The sequence below is a fragment of the Podarcis raffonei genome, chromosome 3 (assembly GCF_027172205.1).
Source record: "Podarcis raffonei isolate rPodRaf1 chromosome 3, rPodRaf1.pri, whole genome shotgun sequence".
Classification (NCBI taxonomy): domain Eukaryota; kingdom Metazoa; phylum Chordata; class Lepidosauria; order Squamata; family Lacertidae; genus Podarcis; species Podarcis raffonei.
This window is the reverse complement of record NC_070604.1, coordinates 78,171,736-78,184,053: the sequence shown is the minus strand read 5'-3', so window position 1 is coordinate 78,184,053 and position 12,318 is coordinate 78,171,736. Positions and strand designations below refer to the sequence as shown.

The 12,318-nt window shown below is 38.8% G+C and overlaps 1 protein-coding gene across 1 annotated transcript in view; it reads left to right on the top strand.

Moving 5' to 3' along the window:
- The window catches only part of TARBP1 (TAR (HIV-1) RNA binding protein 1), a 31,354-nt gene that overhangs the window by 10,060 nt on the left and 8,976 nt on the right, over positions 1-12,318 (top strand). The window contains exons 11-20 of the mRNA XM_053382537.1: positions 1,599-1,698; positions 2,733-2,908; positions 4,353-4,450; positions 5,291-5,452; positions 6,557-6,747; positions 7,256-7,508; positions 7,593-7,781; positions 9,335-9,534; positions 10,646-10,717; positions 11,498-11,618. Coding sequence (XP_053238512.1) covers positions 1,599-1,698; positions 2,733-2,908; positions 4,353-4,450; positions 5,291-5,452; positions 6,557-6,747; positions 7,256-7,508; positions 7,593-7,781; positions 9,335-9,534; positions 10,646-10,717; positions 11,498-11,618 — 1,562 coding nt within the window. The remainder of the gene's footprint in view (positions 1-1,598; positions 1,699-2,732; positions 2,909-4,352; positions 4,451-5,290; positions 5,453-6,556; positions 6,748-7,255; positions 7,509-7,592; positions 7,782-9,334; positions 9,535-10,645; positions 10,718-11,497; positions 11,619-12,318) is intronic.

Here is a 12,318-nt window from a genome sequence, read left to right as displayed (position 1 = left end):
ACTTGCTGGTTTATACATGATGTTGTTTGGTTTTGTTTTGTTTTTAAATAAATGTTTATTAAGATTTTACAAAACAAAAGATTCATCATTTCAAAATGTATCATTTCCATACATAAAGTTCATATAAAAAACAAATACAACAGAAAAACAAAAATATATAGCAGAAAAAAAGAAAAATAGGAAAAAAGAAAAAAGAAAAACCCATTTTCTTAAATTTATAAAGTTCCATACCCCTCTGTCTTGACCTCCTCACATCCCCCTTTTTTGTGTTCCTCTTTATTCCAATCAAATTCAGCAAATTCAAAACCTTATTTAAACCATACTTAATTTTATATTCTTCTAGTTATTATGTCCCGATTTTCCATTATTTTAATCCATACCTCATCTTATATACTATGACATAATAATGTTCTGTTCATAACCCCCTATCCTTTTTAACATTCTTCTTTTTATTCACATTTAACCAAATCACACAAACCCTGTTACCTTCACTTCCCACATCATATTAACACTCAAAGATTTTACAGTATTTTTGTAAATAGTCCTTAAACTTTTTCCAATCCTGTTCAATCAAATCTTCTCCCTGATCACGGATTCTGCCAGTCATTTCAGCCATCTCCATGTAGTCGATCACTTGCGTCTGCCATTCCTCCACGGTGGGTAGATCTTGTGTCTTCCATATACATGATGTTGTTTTGAAGGTGGTGCTTTGTGAGGAGGGGTCGAAGATCAGAGGTAGATTGCAATGTAATATATTTCTGCACACCTTACCAGAATCCCCAATTATTCTGAAATCCTTTGTGGGTTTCACTGCCCTACTGCTGGGACAATGACACCAAGTTTGTTTTTGTATAGAAGCTCTTTGCAAATATTTATAAAGACTCAGATTTGATGAATTACATGCTTCAAGAAGGGGGTTGGATTTGTGCTTGTGGAAAAGTAGCCGCGCATGCCTCCTGGCAAACCACTTTTGAATCCAAGAGGAGTTTGAAAAGCACTGGTGTGACATTCTGTTCAAAGCAAAAATGTTAAAAATCCCACTGTGTGTGCACAAGCCCTTCAGCATATATAAAGTAGCTCTTTGCTTCCTACGCATTTTGTATTAATTTCCTGGGGTTTATCCCTCATTAAAATCACTAGGCATATTGTTCACTAATTTAACTGGTAATAGGATTTCCAAAGTCCTGGTAAATTATTAAAATGACTGAAGTTCTCAAGCGCAGTTCTTATCTCAGTTGCTTCTATGTTCTATTAACTAAAGAGTCTACTTCAAAGCATATCGTACAACAGCATTCATAAAAACAATCAGCTTCATTGCTTATTTCATTTTATTTCTGTGCGTGACACTTCTGTCAGAGACTTTTAGCTACAGAACGCATTATCTCAGCATGTGTTCTCTAGCAAAGCCCCTTACCATCGTTGATCCTTCTCCCTTTCCCTCCAGAACCACTTTGCTGGCACAGGAGAAGCCAGCGGTGCTGACTCGGGGCCCCAGACTATGGGTGCCCAGCGCGTCTGCACCCGTGCTGCAACGTCATGACATACTTGTTCAGACAGAGCTCTGCAACATTGTAAAAACTAGTATTATTTTTTTACAGCTGCGGAAGACTGCCTTATGCCTGACTGGTTTGAAGCTAAACTTGTTGCTACAATGATTCTGCTGACTGCAGATGTGGAAGAGATGAAACATGTATACAGGTAGACACCCTGTTTTCTTTGCATTTGCTTTGAATGTGGACCACAAGTCACTTGAGCAGGCTTTGTCCTATTAGCTTTAGTATATTACATCCAAGGAAAGGTTAGAGCTAAGTGCATAATGTAAAGATTGTATATATATATGAAATAGCACAAAAAAAAATTGGGTTCTTAAAACACTTTCTTAACAATGACATTTTGAGTTCGCTTTAAATGAGCTGTTGGTCATATTTGGTGTAAGGCAGCTCACAAATTGGCTTTAAGCACAGAGATGTTTGCTTGAATGTTTTGTGGATTACCTTGCCTACATCTTGCATAGAAATTTATTGTTTATTTTCAGTGTGTGTGGACAAAGTGATTTGTACAGATAATAACAAACTTTTGTGACACAGCCAGTGAATTCAGAGGTATTTCAGGAGCTTTGAGTTCATAATTCCTACGAGCAACTTGGATTGGTGGAGTGTTGACTTATTGTCTATTCCTTGATTACTACCTAGAGGCTGGCACCATAAGGAAAAAAATGACTTGATTGGGCATTTGTTTTTTAAGACAATTGAAAATGGTTTGGGAGACCACATTGCATGTGTTTCTTCTGTTCCGCTGTTGTCTCTGGCCAAACAGGCTTTACAGATTTTCTAAATAATACAAGAGAGAATGAGAGAGAGAGAGAGACAGAGAGGGAGCCAAAAGTTGGTTATGTGTCCCCAGTACAAGCAGCTTTCTGTCTTTCAAACTGCCTTCAGCTATCAAAAAAACCTCCTGTCATCTGTTACTAACCACTGTTGTGTTTTCCCAGAGTATAAACAAATGTTGGAACATTTTGTGTATTAATTTTGGTTTATCCACTCTTTAAAAATAACTAAATAAACAATGTCAGCACTGGGTGTTCGAATGTGACACCATTCCTGCTTGATAGCATACAATGTAGGCTGAGGTATGTTCTCCTGCTTTTTGCTCAGTTGGAAGGTGAATCTACCCAGAAGTCAGCAATACAGACAGTGGACTATGTTTCTCTTTTTAATGTTTGTTTTGTGTAGTGTCAATGGCAGCACAGAACGGATTGAGCTGAAGGCTCTCCTAAACCCTCTGCTAGATGTCTTGCTGAAACTTGGCACTAATCCCTACATCTCATCACTGAAAACTGATAAAAGCCTACAGCTGCTATTGAAGCTACTGCAGACTTGTTCAATCAAATGTTCCAGTCCACAAGTTGGTTAGTGGTATATTCAGTATGTTGCTCTTATGAATCTTGCCCTTCTAACTGGTGTAACAAAATTAGGCTAATACACTCATCAAAAAAAAAATTGTAGTAAGTCGCTTTGAAACAGGAATTCACATTAAAAGCAAATGGCCGTATTAAAAATGTCCAGAATGCATCTAATAAGGAATTACTATATTCTTTACAAACATCTAAATTCTGAGATAATTTGGATACCTCAGAAAAAATTATTAAGCTACCGTGTGGTATACAGTTAGTGTTGATAAACCTGGTAATCTTGGTCCTGTTTTGCCTTACAAGTAGGGGTTCTATTTTTCTTCAGAATGAGGCATACAGAATGAAAAGTAATTCTAAAATATAGCTGTTGTTATAAACATCTTTGTGGGTTTGATCAAGAGGTTTGGTAAAGGTGAAGGGGGCTGGTGGAAGTGCTTTGCTGCCCCATCCACCCACCAGCAGGCCCCCAACACCCCCATCCCACCTCAAAGTCCTTACTGAAGGTCCTGGGACCCTGCTGAATGGGCTGCCCTGTGGCACAGGAGGGTGGGGAGAAAGGGAGAAGTTACCTCTACTTTTCAGGGATCTCTCCCTACACCCGGCATCCCAGCCTCTGCCCCACCTCATTCAACAGGGACTCCTGTCCACAGGGAGAGGCTTTTCAGGGCAGCGGAGGAAGGGAGAGGGTGGGAAAGTTTGGTTCTACCAGCCCCTTTCAGCATGCTTTATCTCTGGATTAATTCTTTAAAATTGCCATTCAAAATGGCCCCAAGAGCTGCCTTTAGAATGCCAGACATTTAGAAACTGGGGTGATCAATAATGCATTCTACTTTTTTTTTTTTTAAGTAAAAGCATGCATTTGGGGACTGTGAACTGTGATTTGGGGTGTGTGTCTGTCATTTTGAATGATATATCCTATTATATGCTTCACCATGGTAATTTCATTGTGTACTACATCACATGTGTATGATACTGTAAGCCTGCAACATTTAACTTGTGCGCATTCGGCTTTTACACATATGGCAAAAACCCTAAACACTAAATAAAAAGGAGCAAGGGGCAGAAAACAGGCAGGATTGCTGGACTTTGGCAATTCTACTTGCCCTTGAACCCAGGGAGTTTTGGCTAGACACAATTTTGGTTTTAGGGGCAATCCCCAGAATGCAACCGTAATAAGTAACAGTAAGAGCTGTTCGACAGTGGAATTTGCTGCCAAGGAGTGTGGTGGAGTCTCCTTCTTTGGAGGTCTTTAAGCAGAGGCTTGACAACCATATGCCAGGAGTGCTCTGATGGTGTTTCCTGCTTGGCCCTTGTGGTCTCTTCCAATTCTATGATTCTATGATTCTATGATTCTATAACCCCTGCATAAGTTGCAGGTTTACTGTTCAGCTTTGGGAACAATGGTACTACCAGTATTTTAATTAAATGTATCTCCATACAGATGGGATAATAGCATTTCTCCAGAATTCATTTATGACTGCCACAGAAAGTATTTTGGATTTTCTCCTCAGAAGACTTACAGCAAATGAATTAAATACCGTAAGTACTTAGTGTAAATATTGGCTTGGAATTATTATTCTCTTAATTCAGAAGGGTAGCAATATTGTGAAAGTGTATTCATTTGGAACGTTCAGAAAAATATTTAAAAGAGAAATGCCTTGTCAACAAACATTGTGAAAAGCATTTACCAAAACGGATGTTTTAAAATTTCCCTCTAGCCATGTAAAAATATTTGAAACCAAATGCAAAAGTGCAGATCCAGTCACACAGTTAAAATGAGTATGTTGGTTGACAAGTTATTGTGATGGAGGAACTGGTGTAGTATTCACATTGGTTTTTAACTAAGGTTTAGTGTGTGGTGTGCAAGCCAGGCCATTGAGGCTGTTAGATTAATGTGAAGCAGTTGCCTGTCAGAACTCGAGCAGAATGTGGGGATGGATGGGGACATGCAGACCTTTGATTCTATGACCTGCTCTTGTATGCTGCCTGCCTGCACATTCGTGCATTCATGCCAAGCAGGGGGACGGAAGGACATTAGGACTCTGTTAATGCTTTGAAGAGCTCTCTGCAGAACAAGAATGATTAGATCTGGATCTAATTAAACATCAACATAGTTTTGCATGCCCAAATGTATCTTATATCAGCAGCCTTCTGTGTCACATGGCAATCTGCTTTTGAAGCAGAGATTTGTTTGTTTGTTTGTTTTCAAGGCAGTCCATGGTGTGGCCTGGAGGCAACATGCCAGTTAAAGAAAAGTCAAAAATTATACTGAGCGTGTCTAAAGTAGATACTTTGCATTATATTAAAGTAATTAATTGTGCAGACTCGTATCTCCTAGGTATTGTTTTAATGGACACCTGTAATAATGTATCCCTTCAGATGTCAGATCTGCAGCGCTGTAATTTATATCTAGAAGTGTTGTCAGAGCTGATGAACATTTGCTCAGTCAATGGCTGGAAAAAAGGACCATCCATCTGCAGCTTCATCTCCTCTCTGATAAATACCTCTCTCTGCAGTGTTCAAGAGGGAAATAGTGAAAAGGTAATTTTGTCTTAAGTTGAGTCATAATGCTTAGGCACAGTGCACATATTTTCACATAATACTCCTTTGTACTACTTTTGAAGGGAGAGGAGAGCAGCTTGGATTTAAAAATGTTGTGGCACTCTTCTGTTTACAGTAGAAAACCAGATACTCTAGATATGACATAATAGATACAGATACATTTACCAGCTAATGTTTTCCAGTTTTCTCATGTGTAATCTAAAAGTAATGAAAACAGACTGTGGTCAGATATCCCAATTTTTAGTGCTGTATTGAAATAAGACCAGATCAGTTTATTAGGGCTCCAAAGAGCTGTGAAACTGCTTACGTGAGCCAAGTGCCCTCCATGTCTAATGGCAAATTGCTTTTGAAAGTTGGTGGGAAGTTTCAAAAAGAATTTGTGATGTCGCTTTGCCTCCAAGCCAGTACAAAATACCTCAATGTAGCTAGTGAAAAGGAATGTAAAGTGAGACTCACACACTTCTCTATTTGTGCTTTGATATCAAGAGTTTGGGCAATAGGTATAAAAAGAAGAAAACCTTGAAATAAAAAGTGGCCATATTTTCTGATAATCATCTTGTGTTAGATGGTTCATGTGGGAATTATACAAATCCTTACAGTTTGACATTAGAAGGAAATCGAGTCCCTGCCTAATTCCATACTCAGCCTGCTGCTTTCCTCCAACCCAAAGGCAACACCTTCCTTCAGGCCCAGTCTTCATATCCTACTTTCGCTGTACAGGCCCTGTTCCCATCCCTTTGTCTCCATCTTGTGTAGAACATGCCATGTTTCCTCCTCACAACGTTAATCTAATCTATTCAAACCACCAGGCAGCTGAATATATGCTGGGGGAGGAAAAGGGGCTTCTCTTCATCTACCTTATTTGCTGAACAGCTACATATAAAATGTGTCAAATATTTGAGTTTTTTAAATTAAACTCTTTAATATATTTAAGAGACAAAGGGTAATGCTCCTATGTGGAACAGACCTTTTATTCTGTATTCAGACTGGTATAATTATTTTTATTAATATTTTTATTTTTTCCATACTTTATCAGAACACATTGTAAGAGTTTGAAAATTACCTGTGTAACTTTGCTTTCAGGAGGTAAAACTTGGGGAACAGATTCAGAAGGTAGTGAGTATGGCATCGCTAAGTGTGATTTGTGAAATTATTGATCAGAAGCCAGATCTTCAGCTTGAATCTCTCCCAGCTGTTGAAACCCTAAAAACAACTATTTCCTGTGCTCAACTTAACCATGTATTAAAGAAGCCTTGCAGTATGGAAAAAGATAGGTATTTGTGTTAATCACTTTGTTTAACAAATTTTAATTGGAGAGAAATCTACTATTCTAACTTCTATCTGTTTTCTTAAATCCTACGTTTATATATATATATAAAAGCAGAATACCTTAAAGGCTTCTTTAGTCTTCTGCCATTCCTGTTCTAGATGTGTTCCTATTATCCCATTTCCTAATATGTAAGCATTTTACTCTTAGGATTTAGACTGCAATCCTAACCATGTCTACTATTCAGGAGTAAGTCCCATTGATGTATATGAAGTTTAATCCCAGGTAAGTGAGGTTAGGATTGCAGCCTTAGTTAACTTCTATGTGATCATGAGCTTGGAAGTATGTTCCCAGTTATGTCTGTGGGGTTGTGCTGTTAATTAATGTTATTGGGTCTTGAGCTGTTGCTAGACATTTAATTTAGTCTATTCCTTTCCTTGGAGTACAATATAGTACATTTCTCTTTTTTTAAAAAAGCAAAGGTGAACTGAAATATTTTTCAACTTTTATTACAGTTATCTTGAAGAGCCAGCATCTCATCAAGGATGGGGGAAAATTGTAGCGTGTTATATACATGATCAGTGGGTTTGTCTTCATTTTGTTCTAAATAATTATCAAAAGCTTTCTAAGGACAAATATATAGAGCACTTTTTGCCAGATGTTCAAAAATGCACAAGAATTTTACAGTCTGCGCTGGAAGCAATGACAATTCTTCCTTCTGATCATATCTTACCTGTGTTTCATTCCATGAAAATAGTCGTTTCCAAGGTAAATGGTTTAAAACAACGTATGACTTTATTACATGGCTTTATATTTTATGAAAAACTAAATGCTACTTCTTTTTGCCTTTAGCTTTTGGAATCCTCTGAATCTCTGTGCATAGAGGCTTTTGACTTAGCATGGAAAATTATATTTGCTCTTAGTAACACACAGCTGATCTTTTGGCCCAATCTAAAAGCTTTTGTTCAGTTTGTGTTTGATCCTGAAATTCTTGCTGCCGCAGCAAAGAACAAAAGTCAGGCATACACCAGGATAAAAGAGGTAAATGTTTTACATTTCTTGTTATTCTTGCAACCTCTGTTCTTGGCAGTTGTGTTCAGATTATCGTATCTCAGCTTGTTAACCTGAGGTGTGCACAAGTGTTCTGCTTCTGCACATAGCCCTTGAGCCATGGTTAAACTTGGAATCCCCTGGTTAACTGGGAAACTATTGTTACTAACTCTGGAAGAAGGCAGAATCAAATCATTGTTTTAATTTGGTTAATATCCTAGGTTGTTCTGGAGCTGGTAACCTAGTTTCCCAGTTCAGAGATTCTTCGATCAATTAGAGACAAAATCTTATGCTATCTTGTTTAAGAACTATGATTTTGAAAACTTGTTCATAATCTTTAATTGAGCTTTTCCCCAGGTCAGTATGAAGCAAATATATGGAAGCTTGGTTGCTGTTATGTTTTTAACCACTAAATCTAGGGATGTAGTTCAGTAGTAAAGAATATGCTTTGCATCCAGAAGGTCATAGGTTCAATCCCTGGTACAGTTGGGAGAAACTCCTCCCTGAAACTACAAAAGCTGCTGCCACTCAGTGTAGACAGTATTGAGGAAGATGGACCAATGGTCTCACTTGGTAAAAGGCCACCTCCTATGTACCTGTCAGGGAACTGCCATCAGCTCAGAGGCGAGAGGTGGAAGGGCAATTGTGTTACAGGGAGCCTCCGAAAATCTTGCGAAGCAGTTCTTACTCTGGCGAGGAGGGAAGCCCCACCTCCAGTGGGGAAGGGGCGCAGGGATCAGAAGATGCTAGGGAGAGCCTCAACACCGAGCCTGAGCAAAGTGGAGGGGAGGCAAGTCCCCCTTTGCCAGCGCCCACTCTGTGCAGTAGGTTTGGGCGCAGAGAGGGGAGGAGAAGGATGGGGGTCACATGACTGTTGTGCTGGGGAAGGTATAAGGACCGCCCACTCCCAGATTCTGCCAGCGACTGAGCCGACATGGACTTGCAACGCTCTGCACTGTAAATAGTTTTGTACAGATAATAAAGCCTGGAAAAGACAGGTTGGAGTTTTGCCTGTTTGCTCTCGAGCAACCACACCAGTACCTGACAGTACCTATGCAGAATATAAACTGCCTCCCATCAGACTTGTGTAAAAATGACAGCTAAGGATATAAACTATGTATGCTATACAGTCAAACCTCGGGTCCCGAACGCCAAAAACCGGGAAGTAAATCCTCCAGTTTTTGAACATTTTTTGGAAGCTAAATGTCCAACGTGGCTTCCGCTGAGTGCAGGAAGCTCCTGCAACCATTCGGACGCCGCATGGGCTTCCGGAACAGATTACGTTCAGCAACCAAGGTTTAACTGTATAACTATATAAACTTCGTATGCTTTTGTTTTACTTCAAATCCATGTTTCTTAAACTTCTTAAAATGCAGGAAAGTATAGGAGAAAAATGTTACTTAAACAGTAGTATGCAAAATGTGAACTTTTAATGCTAACTTGCTTTTACAGAAGTATTCGTTTGTACCCACTAAAACAAGACTTGCTTATTTTAAAATATGCTAAAACCAGTAAATGATTGAAATGATTTCCCCCTCTTTAAGATCATATTTCAGATGATTGAAATGTCTTCAACAAGGACTGGCGTCTTTAATATGTTGTTGACTTACTGCTGTCAGTCTTGGCTATTTCCTACTTCTGATGACCCGAATGCTGTTGAAAAGGCTTTTTCAAATGCTAGCAATTACAGTGAACTTGTTGTAGAGGCCTGTTTATTTGGAACTGTTTTCAGGCGTGATCAAAGGTAAAAACAAAAGCAATGTTACTTTTGTGTTGCACTTGGGAAATGTATTGCTGATTTATGTAATAATCTCCAGAGTTGGTTTTTGTTGTAGCAAAAATAACAAAGGGTTGTATCCAATGGTGTCTATACAGAAGGGGAACAAAGTTTCACTTGAGCAATGGGGCTTCCCTTTCATTTCCCTTCCCTTCTACTGCCTCCAGCTCTCTGCATAGCCCCAATACAGGCATACCTTGGTTTTCGAACAGCCTAGTTCTTGAACAATTTGGCACCCGAACAATTGAAACCCGGAAGTGATTGTTCCAGTTTTTGAACATTCTTTTGGAAGCCGAACATCCGACGGGACTTCTGCAGCTTCCGATTGGCTGCAGGAGCTTCTAGCAGCCAATCAGAAACCAAACTTTGGTTTTCAAATGCGTTGGAAGTCAAATGGACTTCCGGAACGGATTCCATTCAACTTCTAAGGTACGACTGTATTGGCTCAAGGGTTTAGGGATCCTCCTCAGGAGAACTTGAGCCTGGAGGGAGAAGAGGAAGAGGATATCCTGTTGTGCAAGCAGGACTTCAAAGTGTCTTGTGTCATCTTAAAGATCAGTACATTTATTATGTATTATTTTGCATGGATCTGTACCACAAGACTTTCTGTTGTCCTTATGGATTTATCTATTTTTTCATTATTTTATTAAATGCAAAATGAAGCATAAACAAAATCCTCACAGGAAACAGGTTAGAAATATTGAAGCAGAGACAAAATGGGGGTCAGAGATATCAACAATACATACCAGACTTTTCAAAGAATAGAAATTATAACAAGTCTATAAAAATAGAAACATAATTAACATGGAGATTCCTTAATTTCTCAGGGTAGTGAACTGCATTTCCAGCAAACCTTAGTTTCTGAAGCTCTGTACAAATTTCCCGCTTTATTATATCATCCATTTATAGGCTGGGGGTGAAGGAGATTGGTATGATTATGATGTTTATGTTAATAATGCAGAACAAAGAAATTTCTCCCTTTTATGTGGATTTCTGATGGCAGGGAACCTTAAACTATAATAAGTAAATATTGAAAAAAAAATCTGTTTTTTTTCCTTCTCCTTTTAAATACATCAAGACTCGTTCAGGAAGTATGTGCTTTTATAGAAAATCTTGGAGATGAATGTGCAGCAAATGTTGTTACAGAAAGGTCGGTATTTCGTCACCTGGTTTTATAATAGTCATAATTCACTGTATCTGTACCATTCATAACATTCATCTCCCCACTTCTGTTTCTTCTGACTCATTGTTTCCTGAATTGTGTTTCAGGAAAAATTATCTAAACAGCAGGGTGCTAGGAAGTCATCATGAAAAAGAAGATAACAAGGAAACTGTGCTCTTACAAACATTATAGCCAGGATCCAGAGAACTGCACAACTAGTTTTGTTCATCCAATGGGATTCTGGGCTTTTGTGTTTTGAACAGCAGTCTTCCATGCTTTTGAAACTGAGCAGAGTTTCAAAAGTTGTTTGCCATTTGAAGATGGGAAGTGAAAAATCCTCCTAGGCATGTCCCAAGCCTTTTGGACATGTGTAAAATAGCTCTTTAGATTTTGTTTCCATGATATGGTCAGACAGAAACAGCATGTTGAGCTAGGTAAATTCTTAATCTTGTTATAAGAGCCACATTTGGCCCCCCCCCCAGCCTCAGATTCCTCATTCCTGATCTATGGCATAAAACATGCTGGATAGCTTCAACAAGATTAATTCCACAGTTTCAAATTTGATCCTGGTAGGGCATCTGCCTGTAAAAATGCAAGTGTTTGATTTATCCTAGCAGCCCAGCCAAATTAGAAGGGGGGGTCAATTATTGTGGCTCCCTTAAACATATGTTTGCACCACTGAAATATAAAGCTGAAATGGGGAGTGACTTATGCAAAAAAGGGAGCACACGGTCAGAGGATTAAAAAAAGTAATATATTGTATTACAGTACGAACAGGGATGACCATTATGTGAGAGTTTGCGCCATCAAATTTTTGTGCTTGCTGGATGAGACAAATACATTGCACAAGAAGTTTATAGAAGACTTTGTGATGAAACTACTTGATAGGGTAGGTATCTGTTTATGGTGCTTTGTGCATATGTCTTGGCTTTGACAGTTGGTCTGCTCTGGTTGCTGGGGACATAGCAGCCCCCGTACCCTCACAGAGGTTATTTCCATACTGTTATTGTTTTGTGGCAATCATGCCCTTCATTTCTTTGCTTGTTTTGCTGTCATTGTAGCTTGTAATAAAGATAAGATGGAAAATGATGGAAAATAAGGGATGGAAAATGTGAAAGCCTGGGGTGTGTGAATGAAGCAGCTTATCCAAAAGTTGCTGCTTATATGACACCTATTAATCATGGGGCAAGATATACAGCAGCATTGTGTTAGCTACATCAGATATTTGTGTTAGCTGCTTCAGAGTATGTAAGATTGCTCCTGAAGAAGGAACCAGTTCCAAAACTAGAGTGAGCTACACTAGACTTTAATAGTTGTTGCTTTTGAGAACCAAAACTCCTCTTTGCATTCTGTGTATACTGTAGATATCTACAGCATTCAAATCCAGGATGTATTTCTGCAGCTAGAGTACTGTCATCTTTATGAGAGTTGTGTACAGGGTCTTCCTTACTTGCGAATCGCTGCATTCAGTGATCTTTCATCTAGCTTGGAGATGCTAGGAAGAAGAATCCTGCATCTGCTGTCCTTTTGACCTAGACTCTCCCTTGTGATTAACCTTTTCAACCAGAACTGAAAGAAACTAAAGTACC